Here is a 23,548-nt window from a genome sequence, read left to right as displayed (position 1 = left end):
CTTAGTGCGCCTTTTGGGAATAGCCTGAGGCAGTTCTACAGCCTAGATCCCTCTTCTCTTCTCCTCTACATCAGAAGCTCTTGTATGATTTTTCTTCCTTTAAGTTTTGTAACTTTTCGCAGGCAGTGGTCTACAATATGGTGTCAAAACGGCACTTTATTGCTACTATTAGTGTAGCCGTGGTACTCTTGCCATCGAACCTACCTACCTGTTTCCGAAATAGGGTAATGCGGTAAAGGTTAAGGAGTCCTGGTGGTCTTGCATTTTTTCTGCAATAAAAAAATTTAAAACGATATTTAAATTTTCGAGGCCTTTTATTTAACTTCTTTTACATATAAAAATCAATTTTCTTTTTAATTTTAATAATTTTAAACATTGCGCTGAAGTTGACCCTCCCGAAAAATTGGACCTGGACGGTGTTGGCCATCTTGGTTCTTCTATTTATCTGAAACACAAAAAAAAAAAAAAAAAAATATTATTAAGTATGACTGCAGCTATGTCCCGTACTAGAATAAATAAAAAAAAAATGACAAAATGGCGCGGTTTTGAATTTGACACTATAAAAATCAGTTTCTTTTCAGTTGTTTAATCGAAAAAATACGAAATATATTATATATTTGAAAAAAAGAAAGTGTGTGGTAGTTCACGGAACCCGCACGATTGAAGTGAAACTTCTTTTATCAACAAATCAATAATTTAACTATTATTTCAATATAATGCATGCAGAAGTCATGGAAAGCATGGAATGGAATTTTATTAAACAGAATTATTTATTTATTTTAATATAAAAAGAAATGAATTTATTGTACTCAATTACATTTGGTTCTCGGCATTGTCATTATCATTATTGGATTCGTTTTCCAAAAATGAAACAAGGGCTTTATGGTAACTGAAATACGTAAAAAATGATCTACATTCTAATCTATCAAGGTATCGATGAAATACTGCATCAATGGTAGTTCCGCATCTTGTTCTTGGTATTTCACAATCATTAACCATATTTAAATTTAATTTTTCTTTGAGGAAACTTATTAGAGTCTTTGATCGCTCTTCTGCAAAATTGACATTAAAGTCGCCACTTAAAATCATCGGAATTTGATGATCATGTTGTCCTAGCAACTCAGACCCTGCCATAGTATATGGTAACAATATTTTATGAATAAAATATATTATATCGTCTATTTTCTTATTTACATGAATATAAAGAGAGACAAGTAAAATTACTTGTCCATTTTCAAGTTGGCACTCTGCAGCACATAGTTCTCCAATCGTTCCCAAATTGACGGATACATTCTGTACAGAATGCATGTCGATATCCATATGAGGAGTTAATATCCTTGAAGTGTCAGTGGAGTTGTGATATATCGCGACACCTCCCCCTCGAGAGCCTGGATTTTTATATTTCACGATACAGTTGAAATTAGGAATGCTTTGTTCTTGTTCGTTATCTATCCAAGTTTCACTTCACGACGACACGCCACGCCAGTCTTTTAACAGATGGCGCTGGCATAGCGTGAGTTTTACTTAGTTTAGCGTAGTTTTACTCCTCACAGCGTTTCATCCACGCCACGCTTTTAACAGATGGCGCTGGCGTAGCGTCACATGTCGATGAAACGCTATGGTTTTACTCCTCACAGCGTTTCATCCTTCGAGGCAAAAGAAGTTTCACTTCAATAATATAATAATATAATATATGATTCTAGTACAGGCGATAGCCATTGTGTCGCGAACAACATATTAATATATTTCAGGCAATTCGGTTGAATATTTTTTTTAGCTTTTTGACAACACCAGGTCGAAAAAAGTCATTTCGAGATAAATGAATTTAAATTTTGAGGTACAGGAGCGTGGGCACCGCTCTCTACCTAATTATTGGGCTGTAGAAGCTATAATATTGGGAGTTTCCGCATGAAAATTTCACAGTATATTCTTGAGATACTATACTTTCAACATATCGAAAAAAAAATCGATTTTTTTGTAATTTCTGGTTCGCCGGGTCTCCTTAGAAACTAATGAAAACCTAGAGCCTGTTAATAAGAAACTCTAAATCGTAACTTAGCTAGACAGATACTCGTGAACAGTGTGGAATTAAGGAATTTCGATAGAATGTGAGATAGACAATTTTAGTTAATATTTTTTGAGCGCCGAATATAAAAAAATTTATCCGAAAAGAATATTAATATTTTTCTATATATACAGATACAATTTTTGTGTAAAGTAAAATTGCAGTGTTGAAAGTCCTGCAAAATCACCGGACTTTGAGCTTCATCGAAAATTTATGGTCGGTTTTGAAGACAAATATGAGAAAACATGGCATCCATAACAAATCTGATTTTAAAAAGGCGATGCGTGCAGAGTGGAATCAACTAAGACCAGAATAGACATAGAAATTTGTTGACTCCATGCCACGTAGGCTTCAAGCAGTGATTGATAATAAAGGAAACTTAACAAATTACTTTTTCTTCTTCTTTCACAGCGTTACAACGCGGGATACGTCAAAGCTTCCTTCAAAATGTTCCCTCAAACCGGTCTATCTTGAGTTGTTGCTTTACGTATTCTCAACTTCTTAAGATCGTGTTCCACTGCGTCTATCCAACGCTTCCTCGGTCTGCTTCTGGCCTTCACGCCCATTAGCTTTCCTGTCAGGACTTTCTTCTTTTCACGGTACAGTCAGCAGGTATACGTATGACATAGCTTATCCGCTGCGCTTTAATAAAACGTACAGTTGTCTCGTTCTGAGTTAGATCCTTCAGGTCAACCGACTATTCCTTAAAGTTTTCCTTTCCATGCGAGCAATCAGCGCTCTGTCATCAACCTTAAGAGTCCATACCTCACAATCATACGTTAGGATTAGTCGAATAAGGGTCTTGTACATACTACTAAGTACCAAGAAAGTACTAAATACCTTAAATTTAAAAAAATTAGAAATAAAGAGTTGCTTTTTTTACTGTATCATTTAAGCTGCGGCGTGAATTCTCTGTATGTTGTTTATTTTTTTTTTTGCATTGCAATAAAATGAGTGGACACTATTTTGTATTTTGTGTTGAGAAATGAAATAGAACAAAAAAACTAAAATATCTGCATACTCTGTTTTTCCATTTTCGCATTATTATTATGAAATATAGGACACTTTACAAAGAAATCGTATCAAATAAGCTGTGCGTGACTGTATCTACACTTAATTTAACTATTTGAGCATATTTAAATATTCACTCGGATAACTTTTATTAAAACAATTAACGGATTCAATTAAATAAAACAGTTAAAACTGAAAAATTATAGGCGTCCATATCCCCATGAGCGCCACTGTAGGCATTTGTTGAGTAACATTGCAATTTCAGAACCAGTTTGAAAGCTTTCAGCTGATAATAACAAGAAAATCATAAGGTAAATAGGTGTGTACGTTTATAACTAGCAAATACCAGTTAGAAAGCTATCAACTTGCAATCAAGAGGAAAGCAATTACAAGCATTACGCAAAATGACGCTTGCACCCAAGTGCATATTTGTATATATTTTATATTTATATGTAGTGCATAGAGGTATGTGACGTATATTTCCATGTAATACACAATAAATTAAATTTGTTTAATCTACAGCGGGAGGAATTTCTTTGCAGTCATGGGGAATTTACATTGGACACTTTTTTTCCTAATATAACAAACGATTAAATGAAAATTTTTTCTGCAAAACAAGCTTGAATTTAATGAATTCCCGTCACTTCGGTGGCTGCTTGAGAATCTATAAAGCAGTGCTCAACTGCGCAGTGTTGTTCGACTGCTAAAGCGGAAAACAACGAGCCGGTCACCTACAAAAAACAAAAAAAAAAAAAAATACATTGCTTTATAAACGTTGTTGCATTTATTTATGCTGTGAAGTCTCGCTCAGAGTACCAGTGCGGAGCTTTGCAAATTACTTTTGTTTTTGTAATAAAATGAATCGCTGCTCTTTGTTACTTTGCTTATCAGCTTTGCTGCGTGTTGGGGTAGCAGTGAGCACAGCGGCGTCGGTGTGTTCGTGTGATGCTGATAATATGGTGAGAAGTAAAATTTATACAAATTAATGATAGGTATATCAAAGCAAGTGCAGCTAGTAAAAAAAATAAAAATTATTTTTAAAAAATTTATATATTTTTATATTTATATTTTTAAATTTATATATATTTTTTAATTCCATTTTGCTTCTACTTCTCTTTACAGACCGATGTTTACAATTTTTATGCAAATGTCGTACGCAAAGTGCAACATGATGTGGATTTGTTGAGTGCTGCCAATTCGGAGTTGCGCGTGCGCTTGGAAGATCTCAATGAGCGGTAAGTGCTTTCAAAGTTCAACCTTCAAACAGCTCTTCGCAAGCACAATTTCCATTATTTGTCTTAAAGTTTGAATGATCAGCGCGATGTGATGTCGGAGTTGCGTGCAAAAATTAACAACACGCCTTCGCGCGTCATCTATGAGAAAGGTGAGCGAGTATGTGTGCGTGAAGTATTGAATTATTACTGAAATTTAATAAAAGATGAAATTCATTTCCCCTCAACACCCAAAATAGATGTGCGTAACATTTTTAAAATACCTGAAACCACAGACGGAACAGTGGATACATGGTGAGTATTTCGCTTTTCTATAGTCGTAAAAATGACTCTAACCTCTAATTTCTAATTTTTCATTTCAAGTTATTCTTGATCGAACTTTCATCTAATTTTTAGTCTGTATTGGTACTAAAAATGATTTTCTTATAAAATTTTCTTGGCTATGAGATCAAGGATAACAAAACTAGAACATGAATTCTTATTTATTAATTATTTATAAATAAATTTATTTGTATTTCGTTTACATTTTTCGTTTAATTTTATTTGTGGGTTTTTTGTATTTATTAGTTTAAAACAATTTTATTTTAATTAAATTGTTTGTTCCATTTGATTTATTGTTTTTTTTTTATATTAGTTTAAAGTAATTTTGTTTTAATTCAATTAAGTTTTATTTAGTTATTATTTGTTTGATTACATTTCATTTTGTTTTGCACTTATTTTAATGTAATTTGTTTTATTTATTTTTAATTCATTTTTATTATTTATTGCATTAATTATTATTTTATAAATTAACTCTGTTTACTCTCTTTATCGTATTCGTTTTCTTTTATTTATATTTAGTTTATTCATTAACCATTTAATTTTACTCTATCTAATTTGATTTTATTTATTTTTCGTCTAATTTAACTGATTTTATTTGTTATGTTATTTCATTTTTTTATTTAATTTTGCTCTCTAATACTTTTTTATATTATTTTATTTTTTTATTTTATTTTATTTTATTTTATTTTATTTTATTTTATTTTATTTTATTTTATTTTATTTTATTTTATTTTATTTTATTTTATTTTATTTTATTTTATTTTATTTTATTTTATTTTATTTTATTTTATTTTATTTTATTTTATTTTATTTTATTTTATTTTATTTTTTTTTATTTGAGCTTAATCCATCTCGGCTATTGCCGGAGATTACACATCCCGGATAAAATTTTCAAGGGATTGTGCTCTGGTGGAGCGTAGTCCAAGTTCTACGCCCATGCGATTGCTATTGCTTAAATATTTAAAAATCTACGAACTATTGCACATGTGTCCAGTATGGTCGACTTCTGCATGTCTTCTAAAAGGTGTTGGCAGTAATACTTCTTCAAGTTTTTTATTAAATGCTTAGGCACTAGTCCAGTGAACGATATAATTATTAGAATTATATTCACCTTCCTCGCTTTGTACATCCGTTTCAGTTCTATGGCCAAAGCTGCATACTTCGATATTTTGGTGGATGTTGCGATTAAGGGGCACCGCTATATCGATTACTTCGATTGTTTTATTTATCTTGTCGAATAAGATGATGTCAAGTTTGTTGGCAGCTGCGGTTTGATCTGTGGAAATAAATCTGTCCCAGTACAGTTTAAAATTTGCATTTTCCAATATTGCCTTTGGTTCATATTTAAAATACAAGACTTTCACGGGGGGCAAGTACACTACATCCAGCAATTATATGGTCGATTGTTTCGCCGTAAATGCCGCACCTTCGGCATCTATCTTCTATTGCCTCGCCATGTATCGATCTTCGGAAATTCCTTGTTGGAATAACTCGGTCTTGGATAGCGATTGCGAAACCTTCTGTTTCATAGCTTTCCTTTTTTCAACCATAAATTGGATGATTATGCGTCTATCCATTCCATATTGAGATCATGTGGATGGACACCGTGTATTGTTTTTGCCTTCCATGCTGCGATCATTTCTGCTGGGGATTTAACACCCTCAGGTACTGGGAAATTCTGCTCCATCAAACTGAGCGGGGTAAAGCCATTGTCTGCCCTAGCGATAGCTTTAAATAGATGAGACTCGCTGCTTAGAAAATATGTACGTAGCTTTAAAGTTTGCGAAAAGTGTAGACGCGTTATATTGATGATTCCACTCCCAGCAGCGTTTTGAGGAAGCGATATTCTTTCCATAGCGCTTTGAGGGTAATGGCTTTGAAACTTTGTAGAAGTGGTGCGTATCAGCCTTTCAATCCGAAGGGTATCTGCCTGAGACCATTTTATTACTCCAAACGAGTATGTCAAAAGAGGTATGGCCCAGGTATTAGTTGCTTTGCTTTATTTCCACTGTTTAGATTAGTTTTTAATACAGCTTTCAGTTGCTGCTCAAATTTGTTAATGAGGTTTTGCTTTACTAGCGTGTGGTTGATTCCTTTAAGTTGCAGAAATCCTAAATATTTATAAGATTCGCTGCTATGCAAGTTGTCTAAGTTAACACCACAGTTAACTCGCTCACCTGCAGCAGAAGCACACCTGTGTATTGAAATATGCTGACAGTGCGTCTGCTTAATGCAACGTGATCCACACGCGCATCCGGCAGACAGCAACTTCACCCGAAATACACAACATCGTGGGAACCGCTGTGTCAGCAGAGTTAGGGTAGGAATAAGGCTAGTTTAGTATAAAAGGTTCTGAGTGTGCCGCCGCGCGGGCAGTCTTGAACCAGTGGGCATTAACCGGTAATCTTCAACCAGCTAATATACAATAAAGTAACTGTAAAACACTAAGAACAGACAATTAATTCCAGGATCCCGAAAGTAAGTATAACTTAACGGGCCAAGTGGTTGGCCCGCAACTTTAATTTTTTCAACGATGTCCTGCGGGACACGTTAACTGGCGCCCGAGCAGGGACCCCTCTTTTTTCAAAAAGATGGGGTACCTAACAAGGATCTCCACAAAGGAGTCCTTGTAAGTGTAAAGGATCCGCAAGGAGTCCTTGTAAGTGTAAAGGATCTCCCCCAAGGAATCCTTGTAAGTGTAAAGGATCCGCAAGGAGTCCTTGTAAGTGTAAAGGATCTCCCCCAAGGAATCCTTGTAGTGTAAAGGATCCGCAAAGGAATCCTTATGGTGTAGTGGAAAGGGAAAAAAAGTGAAAATAAAAAAGTGAGTGCGCCGTGTCATAAAAGAAAAAAATGTAAAATAAAATTTAACTTGATGAAATAAAATAAAGCAAATTGTAACTAAAATTAAAATAAAATTAGACAAGAAACCAAAATTGAAATCATAGCAAAATTTTTTAATATAAATTAACACAAAATAAATTAAGTTCAAATGAAATTAAATTTAATAAATATATTAAAAATCGGAGTTAACGAAATAAACTAAAATTAAAAGTGAATTTGAAATAAATTCAAACTAAATCAAATTAAGTGTTTGAAAAGATTCACGGCGCAAAACGAAAAATCACTTGAAAATTCCCTTCCACAATGTGAAGCCGCACTTGTGCAAAGTAACAGCCGCAGTGCGAGCTTCACAAAGGATTCCCTTGTTCAGTAAGGGAATACCCGGCAAAATGGAGCGGAGTGCGACGATAGTTTTGTGAGGTGCAGTGAAAAGTGAATGCTTAAATAAAAAATTAATTGTAAAACGAATATGAATCTCGAAGTAAATTGCTCAGCGATTCACCACCTACGGGGGGACCCTCGTGGCAATTTACTTACGATGATGAAAGGTTTGTGAGGTGCAGTGAAGGGTGAATGCCCAAATAAAAAATTTATTAATTATAAAATAAATATGAATCTCGAAGTAAATTGCTCAGCGATTCACCACCTACGGGGGGACCCTCCTGGCAATTTACTCACGAGGATGAAAGGATATTTCTAAAATTTGTGAACTAAATAAACTGCACTACTGCAATAAATAAATATGGAACTCGGGGTATATTGCTCAGCGATTCACTACCTACGGGGGGACCCTCCTGGCAATTCACTCACGAGGATAAAAGCAGATGGCTAAAATTTGTCAAAGAAATAAAACAAAATGTTACTTGTTACTGCACCACAGCAATTTTTCGTCCGCGCTCGGTGACATCAGAATTGCCACAGGAGGCCGTATGCCTACGCCTACGAGGACGGTCTCCTACGACTATAATGTCGGTCGGTTACAAGTCTTGTGTGCCCGCAATAGTAGTCACGCTACACCTTCCACATTGGAGATTGCATGGGACCAAGTACTTGTTAATTAACTAAATGCCTTATTTAATAAAAAAAGGCTGCAAAAATAAAAAAAAATTTTTAAAGATAATAACGCAGAAAATTGTATTAAAATCCCTGACAAATTGGTGGGCACTGTGAAACATTCATAGTGCAAGGTTCGACTCCTCGTCAGAAGGAAATAATATAAAAAGAATAAAAAAGAATACAAAAAAAAGATGCTCGAGAAATATTACATATTTTAAATCTGTGGCGAATTGGTGGGTGCCATTGGCACAAGGTTCGACTCCTTGCCCGGATTCGCAAATATCAAAAGAAAAACAAAAAAAAGAAGAAAAATGTTAATTGGCTAGTGTAATTACAGCCATGTTAGAATATAAAAAGAATAAAAAAGAATACAAAAAGATTCTTGAGAAAAATTACATATTTTAAATCTGTGGCGAATTGGTGGGTGCCATTGGCACAAGGTTCGACTCCTTGCCCGGATTCGCAAATATTAAAAGAAAAACAAAAAAAAAAGAGGAAAAATGTTAATTGGCTAGTGTAATTACAGCCATGTTTATAAGTAAATTGGGTAACGTCAACGATCTCGGCATGATAAAGCAGCTGCAGCCAGTGGACTAGATACGCCCTATCTGGGTGCACGTTGTCGTTCACATGGGAACACGCCAACTATTTCTGGCCTCTGGCAGCTAAATTAAAAGTTGTTTAGGCTTTCGAGAATCGTGTGAAGGAAGCGTCCTAAGTAGGTTGCCTACAATCTGATTGTAGGACGACTAAAAAGGGTTCCCGCGTCCCTTCCGTGACCTTAACCAATAAAATAAAATAAAAAATTAAAAAATATTTTACAAAATACTAATACTTTCGCATTTCTAGCTCAACATTTTGGATATCTCGATGCAATCAATCAGCCTGTGAGTTGAATTAAGTAAAACAACAAGTGCGATAAAAATAAGCAGAAGAGAATAAAGTGACAGAAGCAGCGAAGGAAGAGGAAAAGGTTTGAAAAGGAGTAAAAATAAAAGTCGGTGAGTCAATTTACTTAATTATGGATTCCTTAACCCAATCTGTTACTGAATTAAATGGCTCTGTGGGCGCGCTCATGGCTGAGCTGAAAAAAGCCGAATATCGCATTCGTCAGCTTGAGGCAGCGTCCGTGGGGGGACCCGTGGCAGCACCAATTGAAATTCCTCTACAGGGGCCGGTGAATGAGGACGACTTAAGGGAGATTGGTAGATTACCGGATTCAGTTAGGGATCTTCAGGTGTTCGAGGGAAACCCTTCCCAATACGTGTCCTGGGTGACATCAGTGGAGGGAATCCTTGATGATTATAAAATCATCAAGGCAAGACCTCTATATAGGGCCATCCTTAAAAGTATTAGGGGGAAAGTTAGGGGAAATGCTGACTCTGCTCTAATTTCACACAATATTTCCGAGGTCGACTGGCCAGGGATTAAAAACTGCCTGTCGCTACATTATGCAGATAAAAGGGACATACGCACCTTGGAGCACCAGTTGGGCCAGTTGACGCAAGGTGGTCTCAGGTTAGACGAATTTTATGCACGCGTAAACCATCAGTTTTCTCTAATAATTAACAAATTAAAAACCGAGAATTACTCTGCCGAAACTGTGGGTGCTTTAATGGAAACGTACCGGAATCGAGCGCTGGATGTCTTCATAAGAGGGTTAAATGGCGACCTTTCTCGTATGATAATAGTCCAAAAACCGCGATCGCTGCCTGAAGCGTACACGGCTTGTTTGGACATACAAAATCTGAATTTCAGGAATCAACCTGTGCATGGAGCGGTAATTAGAAATACGGTGACTGTTCCCATGAATACCATGACTGGGAATTCTAAGCCTCACCCATCTGTTTCGAAGTTTAGCGGTAACTTTCGACCCACAGGAAATAGTAATAAGTTCGGATTTAGGCCGCAGAGTGGTTCCTTCCAGAACCGCACATTTACCCGAAAACCGGAAATATATCGACCAGTGGAAAAAATGGAAGTGGATCCTTCTGCACAAACTCGTCGGAGTTTCCCGAATAAACCTCAGCAAGGATTCTCGTTAAAAAGGAAATTCGGCTCAGATAATTACCCCCAGAAGCAGCAGAGGATGTTCCATATGGAGGCAATTGATGAAGAGTATGCTCAAGTAGCAGAGGATAATGTGGAAGACCAGGTGAATTTTATGACAGGAGCCTATCCAGCTTACCTTACATAGAGTACGTGAGTAACGTCGGTACTCCCTTGAAATTTCTTGTAGACACTGGCGCAAATAAAAATTTCATTAATTCAACCCTTTCCCTAAATAGTAAGACACTTAGGAAGCCTTTTTTCGTATGTTCAGCCGGAGGGCGCATAAAAATCACTGAGGAAGTTACTGGCAGATTTTTCCAACGCGCGGGAAACGATACCTTTATAACATTTTACGTACTGCCGGGTCTCGTTTCCTTTGATGGTATTATTGGCGATGATACCCTAAAGGAACTGGAGGCTATAATAGACCGCAAGGAAAATGTGCTAATTTTGAAACCTAATACTAGAATTCCACTTTTAGAAAAACCTTCCGGACAAATTAACCAAATTTACGATAACAACATTTCAACTAGGGCGCAGGAAAAACTGCAACAGATCATTAAAAATCACGAAAAACTTTTTGATCCAATAAGTGACAGGGAAATTGTGGATACTACAGTGAGGGCGGAGATTAGAACGACAACGGCAGAGGCAATTTACACCAAGAGTTACCCATATCCTGCCTGCATGAGAGAGGAGGTTGAAAGGCAGGTCGAGGAATTGCTTGAGGAAGGCATTATTCGTCCTTCGAAAAGTCCATACAATTCCCCAATCTGGATTGTCCCCAAAAAGCCAAAACCTTCGGGAGAAAGGCAATACAGAATGGTGGTTGACTTCAAGCGCCTAAACGCCGTAACAATTGCCGACACATACCCCATACCGGATATAAATGCAACTCTTGCCAGCTTAGGTGCTGCAAAATACTTTACAACGATTGATCTAACTTCCGGGTTCCACCAGGTTCCGATGAAAGAGTGTGACGTACCAAAAACTGCGTTCTCAACGATGAATGGAAAATTTGAATTTCTTAGGCTTCCATTCGGACTAAAGAACGCCCCTGCCATTTTTCAACGCATGATAGACGATGTTCTCAAAGAATATATTGGGAAGATCTGCTACGTGTATATTGACGACATCATAGTTTTTGGAAAAAGTGAAGAGGAGCACCTAGAAAATGTTAGCACGATCTTTGCAAGGCTGCTGAGTGCAAACCTAAAAGTTAATCTGGAAAAAACCCATTTCATGAAGACTAGCGTAGAATTCCTTGGTTATGTCATCACTCCTGACGGGATTAAGCCCGATGCAAAAAAAGTAAGAGCCATTCAGGAATTGGATCCTCCCGAAACGCTTAAGGATCTGAAGCGTTTCCTAGGAATGACGTCGTACTACCGAAAATTCATTCGGGACTATGCAAAGGTGGCTAAGCCATTGACAAGTCTAACCCGAGGAGAAAACGCCCAAATAAAGGCTAACCAGTCGAGAAAGGTAAAAATCAAGCTCGAATCCGCTGCGTTGAAGGCGTTTGCTGATCTAAAGGAGCTACTCGTTTCGGCTGATATTTTGGTTTTCCCGGACTTTCAGAAACCTTTTAATTTGACTACGGATGCTTCTAACTTTGCAATAGGCGCTGTCTTGTCCCAAGGTGAGGTTGGAAAGGACAGGCCAATCGCGTACATCTCTCGCTCGCTAAGCAAGACAGAAGAAAACTATGCTACAAATGAGAAGGAAATGCTGGCCATTGTATGGGCACTGGACAACCTGCGTTCCTACTTATATGGCGCAAAGAACATTAAAATTTATACCGATCATCAGCCGCTGACCTTCGCTCTAGGAAACCGAAACCATAACGCGAAGTTAAAAAGATGGAAGGCCCGGATAGAGGAATACAACCACGAGTTAATTTACACACCCGGTAAATCAAACTATGTGGCAGATGCCCTATCCAGGATCAAAGGTCGGAAACAGGACACAACAGGACTTCACGTGTTGGCTAGTGGCTCCGATACAGAAACGGCTAGTGAAGGAGCAACAGATACATCCAGAACAATGACCGCCGCTAGGGGCTCTACCACCGCGACCGCAAGTGAAATAGAAACTGTCCACAGCGCTGAACAAGACGCCTCCGATCTAATAATTCACGTCGAGGCACCCTTGAATGTTTTTAAGAATCAGCTCGTGATAAGAGAGGGACGGGAACTCCTTAGTGTTGAGAACCCACACGAGGGTTACACTCGCCATTATGTGACTCTAGCCGATATTAATCGGGACACTTTAGTAAGGATATTGAAAGAAAGGCTACGTCCAAATATAATCAACGGTGTCAAAATTCCCGAGAACCGGCTACAGCTTCTCCAAGAGGTGTACCTCGAACACTTCCTTTATTACAAAATTAGGGTAACGCAAAGATTGGTAGAAGATGTGGCGAATGAGGAAAGAATTTGTAGAATAATAGAGGAAGAGCACAGGCGGGCTCATAGAAACCCGGTGGAAAATAAAGGACAAATTCTGGAAAGGTACTACTTCCCTAAAATGGCGAGCCTGATAAGAAACTTCACTAAAGCTTGCGAAATATGCCGGGTAAATAAATATGACAGACATCCTTTCGTCCCAAAATTAAAAGATACACCAATACCCAAACATCCGTGCGATATCCTGCACATTGATATTTTCGAAATTAGCGGGGAGAAATTTTTAAGTTGTCTAGATAAATTCTCCAAATTTGCGAAGTTTTTCCACATTAAGGACAGGTCAGCCGTACTTTTGCGAAAAAAATTTTGCAAAAGTAATTCACTATTTTACGGTCCCGCGGATGATAGTTACAGACAACGAACGAGGATTCGTCACCCCTCTAGTATCCAATTATGTAAGAAGTTTGGGAATCAGGCTCTACCAGACCCCCATTCAAAAAAGTGAAGTAAATGGACAGGTCGAGAGGCTTCATTCCACTATTATTGAAATATACCGCTGTTTGCAAAAGGAACTACCCAATACCAGCCCCAAGGAGTTACTATACATAGCCGCTGATCGGTACAACAATTCAATTCATTCCATTACAAAGCATAAACCGAGCGACATATTTTTTAACAGGGTGCAAAGAATAAACTACCAGGGGATAAGAAATTTTCAGGAAAAGGTTTTCAATGAGGTAAGGGGTCAAATAAGGAAAAATCAGGAATCAAGAAATTCGCGAATTAATAGAAAAAGGGACCACCCTAGGGAATATTCGCAGGGCGACGTGGTGTACGTAAGGAATAAGCAAATAAAAGCAAAACAACGGCCACTGTACAAAAAGGAAGTCGTAGGAAAAGATAATAGGGTCACGGTAACAACGAACAATGGGAAAAGGATCCATAAGACTCAGGTGAAAAATATATGAAACCGATCTTTCCTTTCCTTTTTTGACGTATTTTTTCCTTCGCTGGCTCGTACAAAAATGGGGTGATAATTAAAACCCTCTAGAAAAAAAAAAAAAACGAAAAACAAATATTTTTATATGAAACAATTTTTTATATTTAAGAAAAAAAAAAAAAAAAGAGAGGAAGAAACTGTTAATAAAAAAAAAAGACAGAAAAGAGAAAAAAAAAAAAAACGCCAAATATATTCAAATAATGTAAGGCGTTGTAAATTGTACAAAAAAAAATATTTTTTTGCCAATATTCAAATAATTTAAGGCGTTGTAAATTGTAAAAAAAAAAAAAAAAAAAAAAAAAAAAAAAAAAAACAAAAAAAAATATTTTTTTGCCAATATTCAAATAATTTAATGCGTTGTAAATTGTACAAAAAAAAATATTTTTTGCCATATATGTAACGCTCCTCTTTTCCCGAAAGCCACTTGTTTTAATATAAACGATGAAATGCTTTTTCTCCCTTTTCCTTTCAAAGGATATTCTGATTAGGAACAGGTTGCTTTCAAGAAAAGAACACGCGCAACTGGCAATATTAGCTTAAGGCTGAAACAAGAAGTTACCGATTTTTGTTATGTTATTTTATTGCCACACTAAGAAAAATTTGTAAATTCTTATTGAAAATTTTATCAAGCTAGATTACTCGTAATTCCCTGCGTTTGCGGATTCAACATCTTCGGCTACGATGCCCCATTGGTAGCGATAAATCAGGGTCAAGGCTGGATAGTAAATGGCCATTTTAAATTGATACATAAGATTGATTTGAATCTCTTCAGCGAAGCATTGGAGAAATTCGAAACGGCTGCAAAGGGCATGAGGAATGATGTCGCAAAATCCTTTGCGGCATACAACTTGAACCACATTAGCCAACGCCTCGCCGAACTTCGGGCCACTAAACCCCGTAAAATCCGGTCAATCAATTGGCTTGGATCGGCCTGGAAATGGGTTGCCGGCTCGCCTGACGCAACAGACTGGGACACAATCCTCAGAAGTCAGGATGATGTAATCGCAAACAGCAACCACCAATTTAAAATAAATGAGGAACTCTTCAATGCCACTCGGGAATCTATGAACCAGATCAATCAGATGACACGTTACGTGAACACCATTGGGAAAGAGGTTGGCACTACGGCTGCTGAAACCGTACTGCTTAACCGCATACAGATCCTCAAGGAAGAAATAAGTGAGGTAGTACGCGCATGTCAAATGGCAAAGTCGGGCATAGTCAACACCAACCTCTTAAACCCGGTTGAGTTACATCAGCTAATTTCTGAAGAAGAGGCTTTACCCTATCAAAATGCCATTGAGGCAATTGAATATGCGAAGCCTTCCTTATTTTCAAATGGCTCTCTGCTGCTTTATGTACTCGCAATCCCTAAGGTCAGAACAGATGAATTCCGCTTTCTGATGACAAGAGCTGCGGTTCATGCAGGTATGAGGGTAGTGGTAAACTACACTAAAATGTTGGTCAGCAAGGAAGAAACGTACGGCATAATAAGTGAATGTCCTTCGATCAAAAATTCAACGATCTGCGAGATGAGCCATCTGCAAAGATTACCCGAAGATGGATGCCTGGCACGTTTAATTAAGGGGGGTGATGCTGAATGCCACTTCGAACCTGAAAATGGAGAAACTATCGAATTAATTAGTGAAGGTACATTATTTCTAACCAACTTTCAGGGGACTGTTCGTAATGATAATCGCAAGAGCGTCCTTAACGGCACGTTCCTCATCCAGTTTAGCAATGAGACAATTTGGGTAAAGAACGAAACCTTTTCTAACAGAGCATCGCAGAGCTCGCAGGTATTGCCAGCAGCGGTTACCAACGTGAAAAGCCAAGGATTTAAACCAAGTCTAGAATACGTTCACGAGTTGAGCATGACGAATATCAACCATCTGGGCAAACTGGGCCAGAGATTCCATGTCTCTTTGGCTGTTGACGCTTTTTTTATTTGCATATTGGCCGTGGTCTCCTACTGGATTTGGAGAAAGATAACAGCAAGCCTTGACCTCCCTCCGATACGCCAACCTACCATTCCGATGCCTGTTGCTACCTACGCAAAGGAGACACCCGACGATTCCCGGAATACGCATGTCAATCTGCGGGACGCAGATATTTAGAGGGGGGGCAGTTAACACCACAGTTAACTCGCTCACCTGCAGCAGAAGCACACCTGTGTATTGAAATATGCTGACAGTGCGTCTGCTTAATGCAACGTGATCCACACGCGCATCCGGCAGACAGCAACTTCACCCGAAATACACAACATCGTGGGAACCGCTGTGTCAGCAGAGTTAGGGTAGGAATAAGGCTAGTTTAGTATAAAAGGTTCTGAGTGTGCCGCCGCGCGGGCAGTCTTGAACCAGTGGGCATTAACCGGTAATCTTCAACCAGCTAATATACAATAAAGTAACTGTAAAACACTAAGAACAGACAATTAATTCCAGGATCCCGAAAGTAAGTATAACTTAACGGGCCAAGTGGTTGGCCCGCAACTTTAATTTTTTCAACGATGTCCTGCGGGACACGTTAACTTCTATAATAATATTTTGATCTACTGCGTAGTTTTCTTCGGGTTCATCAAGCTGATCTCTAATCAAGTGTATTATTTTGCACTTATATGTTCCAAATTCCATTCCCACGTCATCGCTAAAAGCTTTAGTGGCATCTATCAGCTCATAAAGCTTATGCTTTTTGTTTGCGTACAGTTTCAAGTCGTCAACAAACAGAAGATGGTTGAACGTGTGCTCTTTTACTTCCGTTTTGAGTATAAAGCCATTTTGTTGAAGTGTGAGAAGCCTGCTAAGTGGATACCAATGCAGAACCGTAGGGGGCTTAAGGCATCCCCTTGGAATATACCACGTTTGATTGAGATTAGTTTTGAAACAGTTCCATTTAATACCAGTTTAGTATTCCACTTGCTCATTATGCGACCCAAGATGGCAACAGTGGCAGCATCGATTTTGTAAATTCTTAATATTTCTAATAGGTAATCATGCGGCATTGAATCAAAAGCTTTTTTGTAGTCAATAAAAGCAACGCTTAAGTTCCGCCTTTTTCTCAGAGCTACTCCTGTGATTACAGTGTCTATAATAAGCTGATCTTTACAGCCCATTGTGCGCTTCCTGCAACCTTTCTGTTCTTTACATAAAATGCCGTTAATTTCACAATGTTCGTATATTCGATTAGCAATAATTTTTGTCAAGAGTTTGTATGTGGTACTTAAGCAAGTAATTGGGCGATATTTTGCTGGATCAGCAGATGGTGTGTCCTTTGGGAGGAGATAGGTCACTCCGGCTGTAAGGAATTCTGGGATGACAGCTGTATTTTTCAACAGCTCGTTGTAGCATCTTGCGAGTGATTCATGCCTTACTGAAAGCTTTTTAAGCCAGATGTTGTGTAGCTGATCTAGGCCAGGGGATTTCCAGTTAGCTGAAGTACATATATTATTCTTTATTTCTTCTGCTGTAATGTCGCAGCAGTGCATTGGTGCTACGTTGTCCGATTTTTCTTTTTCATTGGCTAACCAATTCGCATCAGCATTGAAGTGTTCTGCTTGTGCCCATATTTTCTCCCAAAACTGCTCTATATCTTGTTGTTGTGGATACGATGTCTGAGACTCCGCATTGCTTTTTTGTTCCAGATTTCTATAAAAGCTCTTTTGATTTTTGTGAAAAAGCTGGTTTTCCCTCCGTCTCTGATTACTTTTGAGGTATCTTCTTAAACGTTTTGAGTAAGCGGCGAGTTGCTGCACTTTCCTATCAATTATCTCCGATAGTTGGTCAATTTCTAATATACAGTCTGAGATTTAAGCGGCGTGATGATTTTAGATATATGCCTACACAACCTTTTAGATCTAGCACCATTTTTAAATGAAGTAAGCCTTCCTAAAGATTCTCTTAGACCGGCAATTCGTGTTTCGAGTCTTCTTTGCCACTTGGGAACTACTAGTGTTTTTTGCGTTGTTGTATTTTTAAATGTCTGTACCTTTGGGTGCTTCCCCAGTAATCGTACAGTGGTGAGGGCAGAAACATAAATAAGAGTGTTAACATATTCCAAGTTGGTGCTATTGGCATATGCTGGCAGAATTTTCGAGTTAAGTATTTTTACCACTTCGTTTAATTTCTCCGATTCGCCTAATCGGGGTATCCTTGGTCTTAGCAAAGGATCCATACCTTCATAATTCGCCAGATAATTAAGGAAAATATCTTTCACCTCCCGTTCTTCATTAGTTTCTGGACCATCGCTTTCAATACTTTCATAGATCAAGTTAATTTCAGGTTGTACGTTGGTAAATTCCGCTAAATTTTTAGGCTGTGGGTTGCGTGCCTCGGTTATCTCTGGTGTTATTTCCTCTTCGCTTCCTTCCACTCCTCGTAGCTCGTTGCGTATTGCACTTTTAATTTCCTCTTGCTTTTCTTTTCTTACATATTCGTGTTGGAAGATTGCTTTTTTTCTTGTAGCAAGACTATTTTCCGTTAGCTTCCCATTCAAATGTCTGTATGTTCTTAGAAACAGGTCTAGCATTCTCTCACGATAGGTCGTCATGTGCTCCGGTTCTTCACAATTTGTGGAAATGTAGAAGCAGCGCAGGACATATTCATTCATTTCCGTTGTCCATTGAATACGCTGTCTAACACGGCCTGCTCTTGTGGTCCCAAGATTAACTTGAGAAACACTTGTCGAAGTGCTGGGGTTTTCGTGCTGTTGTTGTTGTACCACTGGCGACTCCGCTATCTGATGCCGATGAGCAGAGCCCTCGCCGGCAGCCGTGGTTTCTGCCGACACTTGAGCGAATATCCTCCCTCGGCTGCAATCATTAGATTCCTCTATAATGCGGCTCTCCGTTTTTCGAAACGGGTAATTGCATTTTAAACCTTCTGCCAGGTGGTTTACAGATTTCCTTCTGGGTTAACTGTGTCCTTCAGACATGCATTCACACAGCCGGCATGTTAGGCATTTTAGCGGACTGTTTTTTTCTTCGCTGAAACTTCGGAGCCGTGGAGTCGTTACTTCCAGAACCCCTCGGTGAGGGATGTCCGTGCGGGGTCGTGACTAGGGGCCGCGGGGTTGTCATGCCCGTCAACTCTCTAATGAGAGATGCCCTTGCGGGGCTTTTATTTTATTTTATTTATTTTTTATTTTATTTTATTTTGCTTTATTTGATTTTACTTTATTTATTTTTTTGTAATTTATTGTAATTTTTTATATGTTCTTTCTTTTACTTCATATACTTTTTATTTTGTTGTATTTCGCTTTAATTTATTTATTTAAAAATGTTTTTAATTAAAAATAATTTTATTTTATTATTGTATATTTTGTTATCGCTTGTTTAATTTTATCTATTATTTAATTATTTTAAATTAATTTATTTTTATGTTGTTTTAGTTAAATTTATTTACTTAAATTTATTACGTACTTCGATAAACTTTTATTCATGTTAAACTAATTTCACTTCCATTTTTGAATTTGAATTCAATTTAGTTTTCGATGAATTTTATTTTGATTTTTATTTTTTTTTTAATCTTATTTTTTTTTTTAATTTGCTTTACTTTATTTGATTTTTTCGTTTAGGTTCAATGTTATTTTATTTCTTTTTATTTACTTTACTTTATAATTATATAATTTGATTTTATATTTAATATAATTAATAATTTTAAATTAAATCTAATCTATAATATTTTCCTGTTTTATTCTTTTTTTTTTTTTAATTTTTTAATTAAATTTTGTTTAATAAGCTAATATACCTTCTATAGGGCTTTTTTCAATTTGAATTTATTTATTTATTATTTTTTGTTAATTTTTTTTAATTAAATAAAATCTTTTTATGTTTTCTTTGTTTTGATTTACTGAATTTAAATATTTTGTAATTTAACTTAAATTAATTTTTTTTGTGCGCAACTATGATCTCCCTGTTTTTTTGAAGAAAATACAATTTTATTCTGAAAAAATGGTTTCAAGTGAATCATTGAAAGTATTTCCCGTCGCTGGCTATTACTTTTTCCCATCTTTCTGGTAGATGTCTAATACCGTCGCTGTAAAACTGTTCATTTATTGACGCTATGCACGGATCAAGCCTTTTTTTGATGTCTTCATATGAAGGGAACTGCTGGTCAGTTAGACTATGTGCCATCGATCGGTGCAAGTAATAATCGGACGTCCCTATATTCCTTCACGCGGACGGTCGTCAACATTAACATCACCGTCTTTGAAGCGACGGAGCGAATCTCGGCACGTTGTTTCACTTAAAGCAGCATCTCCATAAACTTTTTGTAGCTCTCGATGCGCTTCAGCCGCTGTTTTTTTCGAATGAAAGAGGAAAATCAACACTTCCCGCAAATGACGATTATTCGGCACAAAATCAGACATTTTCACAAAACCAAAAGTTTGGAATATGACACAAAAACAAAATCGCTAATGTGTCGAAGCAGTTAGCTTACCATATGTCTAAGCTTGGTTTATGACGTTTAGGTTATATTAGAATCGATTAGCACACACTGCTGGCGGCATCTGTTTATCAATAGCGAGAACTTAGTTGCGCACCTAATAATATTAATTAGTTTTATTTAGCCGTATTTTTTATTTATTTATTTATTTTTTTGTTTTAGTTGAATCAAATAACTTAACACTTTATTTAATAGATAAGTTTGATTTAATTTATAATTTAATTAATTTAACTTTATTTTACTTTATTTTATTTTCCTATTTATTTATTTGATTTTTTGGTTTTTATTTAATTTAATCTGTTTTAACTATAATATATTTCATTTTATTTTATTTCATTCCATTTCCGCTATTATTTTCTAAAATCTTCTTCAATAACTTCCAGCTCCGGTGGTCAACGTTTGCCTCAAAGTTGTGCCGAGGCCACAGCCAATAGCCGTACAAGCGGTCGCTATACCATTCAAGATGATTTGGCAGGACCAACACCCTTCTGGGCATCTTGTGATGAGGAGCTTTACGGTGGCGCTTGGACTGTTATACAACGTCGCGTTGATGGCAAAATCGACTTCTACCGCAATTGGTCCGAGTATAAGGAGGGTTTTGGTAAAATCGATGGCGAGTTTTGGATTGGCCTCGATCGCCTCTATGCCATGACGACGCGTAATGCGCAAGAACTCCTTATTATTATGGAGGATTTTGACAATGTGCGGCGTCATGCCAGTTACGACGAATTCGCTATAGGCGATGAGAGCGAGGCGTATGTACTGAAGGTTTTGGGAAACTTTAGTGGTGATGCAGGTGATTCGCTGACTGCACACGTAGCCAACAAGTGGAGCACACCCGATCGAGATAATGATCGCGACAAGGATAATTGTGCGCAGCTGTACAAGGGCGGTTGGTGGTTTGAAAATTGCCACTTGAGGTGAGCTGCTGCGTGAAATATTCGTATCTGTGTATATGCGCATTGTTGTTGTTTACATTGATTTTTTTTTTTTTCAGTAACTTGAATGGTCTATACTTGCGTGGTGCTTATCCGCAAGAAAAATTTGCTCAAGGTATTGTTTGGCATGCATTTCGTGGTTACAATTACGCATTGAAATTTACGCAGATGATGATAAGACCGCGGAGAAAGTGAAAACTGGCATCATTGGTGTACTTAAACAAAAAAAAAAAATAAAAACTTTTCACTTTACTTTCCTTAAACTTGACAGTTGTTTTTCTTATATTGATAAATAAGCCTTACTTAGTACTTTTAGATGATTGTTAACCCGGTGTATGTGTGAGGGAAAGAGTTTGTTTATGTGGTGACCTCGAGTGTGAATAATAAAACTACTTATTATATATACAATTTTAATTTCTCGTACTATTTCGGGCATTTTTCTCTTGGAAAGCGAACGTTTCCGATCCTGAGTAATGAACGCTGAAAATAAACAAGTTACGTATGAGAAATATTGCCAAGTCAAGCTTTCCCAGTGAAATGTGACATTTCAGTGAACTTGGAAATATTGATATTTGAAATTTCAATTATCTTTTATGTAATGCTAAAGAAAGCTATTGGAAGCAATAAAATGATATCTGCATTACGTAATTATATATACGTAGAATACCCCACTGTGCCAGCACTGAGTTAATTAATAATTTAGGCTACTTTAAAGTAAGATTCACTTTCGAAAATTGATTATATTGTCATTGTTCAATAAATTAGTGCTAAATGTGTGACACCTGAGGAAGTTCGCGCAGAATATAACAGGGAATTCTTCGTTATTTGTATACAATCACTAAAAATTGCGGGTTCGTTTCCTGGAGCAGCATTCATTGGGCGAGCGAGAATTAATTAATTAAATTTGATTGCACCGTTTCGAAAAATTTTAGCTTTTACAGTTAACTCCAATAATCGTTCAGATATGTTTGCATATCTCTTAGTTGGCTAATTTTCGCCGAATCATCAGTTCGGGTATTAGGGAGGTATCTAATAGGGACGCAATTATTAGTGGACAATTTTGATCCTGGCAGTTAGTTTATGGCAAATTTTTTTTGTTTACGATGTTAGGTGCTTTCTTCAGTTTACAAAATAAAAAAAAAATTTTTTTTCATATTTGAAGAGGAAACTTGCACTTTATTCTATAAAAATTTAATGAGCTAAGAAACTATATACACGAATTTTATCTAAGGATTCTGTGCAAAATGTTTGAAATGAAAGTTTGCAAAATTTTTGTGAATTTTGTGCACAATTTTAAACATTGCGTTATATGGTTTTGTTTTAATATGAATTATAGGGTCCGGCCCTCGCAGTGCAACCAATTAAAAAGGCCATTAAATTAGTTTGGAAAAACACCTTTATTCAATTCAAAGCAAAAGTGACGTCAAGTTTGAAAATAATACAAAATTAAGTATGAATTTACTTTTGCTCGATATGACCACCTTTCGCCTCGACTATGGCCGTGAGGCGGCTCAGAAACGAATCGCAAGCTGCCCGAATATGACTTGCAGGTATTTTAGCCCACTCGCGGGCAATGCTTTTTTCAGGGTGAATATTTTAGCTCGGACTTTACTTTCCAAAATGGCCCAGAGAAAATAATCCATCGGACTCACGTCTGGTGAATTTCAAATTCATTGTGTGGATATTGTGAAGTTCGGAACGTTGTTTTTTAGCCATTTTTGGTTCACTCGTTCTTTTTTGAGACGGTGCCGAGTCCTGTTGAAACGTCCATGGTCTGCCACCGAAATGTTTGTGTGTGTGAACGGCTTCAAAGCAACCTCCAGAATACTTTCCCGATAATATTACGCATTTACAGCGCTCCAAACCATTAGCTGTGACGGCTGCTGCTTCATGGTGGCCAATCGATGACTCATATTCTCCTATGAATGGTCGGTCAAATAAGTCCTGTCGTTTTTGGGGATTTACGAATTGCTTAATTTGCTCAAAAATCAGAATGTTCGGAAATTGACCGCCTTTGGACAAGTGAAGCAACTTCTCGCTCTTTCAAGTCTGAATTCTTGCTGCTTTGGTGTGAGATCATGCGCCTTTTGGATCTTGTAAAGCTTGACTTTGTCATCATTTTTCAGTATGCAGCGGATCAGATATTTTCAGTTCTTTCGCCATTTGATTGACACTTCG

At 37.2% G+C, this 23,548-nt stretch overlaps 1 protein-coding gene across 2 annotated transcripts; it reads left to right on the top strand.

Annotated features, from left to right (window-relative positions):
• The first annotated feature begins 3,776 nt into the window (after positions 1-3,776).
• LOC129236168 (microfibril-associated glycoprotein 4-like) lies at positions 3,777-21,594 on the top strand. Of its 2 annotated transcripts, none has more exons than XM_054870400.1 (6): positions 3,777-4,035; positions 4,199-4,311; positions 4,381-4,460; positions 4,548-4,602; positions 20,816-21,352; positions 21,430-21,594. In XM_054870400.1, exons 1-6 carry the CDS (start codon positions 3,934-3,936, stop codon positions 21,563-21,565), a joined length of 1,023 nt encoding a protein of 340 aa, XP_054726375.1. In that variant the 5' UTR covers positions 3,777-3,933; the 3' UTR covers positions 21,566-21,594. The 2 variants fall into 2 exon arrangements, with proteins under 2 accessions (XP_054726375.1, XP_054726374.1); XM_054870399.1 differs by having other exon boundaries at positions 4,515-4,602.
• The last annotated feature ends 1,954 nt before the right edge of the window (positions 21,595-23,548 follow it).

The sequence above is a fragment of the Anastrepha obliqua genome, chromosome 1, assembly GCF_027943255.1.
Source record: "Anastrepha obliqua isolate idAnaObli1 chromosome 1, idAnaObli1_1.0, whole genome shotgun sequence".
Classification (NCBI taxonomy): domain Eukaryota; kingdom Metazoa; phylum Arthropoda; class Insecta; order Diptera; family Tephritidae; genus Anastrepha; species Anastrepha obliqua.
This window is presented reverse-complemented; position numbering and strand designations above follow the sequence as displayed.

What these genes read in the sequence shown, in the direction of transcription:
- LOC129236168 (XM_054870399.1), top strand. Translation starts at nt 3,934, where the DNA reads ATGAATCGCTGCTCTTTGTTACTTTGCTTATCAGCTTTGCTGCGTGTT. An exon ending in CGTGTGATGCTGATAATATG is followed by an intron (nt 4,036 to 4,198) that starts GTGAGAAGTAAA and finishes TTCTCTTTACAG; the next exon opens with ACCGATGTTTACAATTTTTA. An exon ending in TTGGAAGATCTCAATGAGCG is followed by an intron (nt 4,312 to 4,380) that starts GTAAGTGCTTTC and finishes TTTGTCTTAAAG; the next exon opens with TTTGAATGATCAGCGCGATG.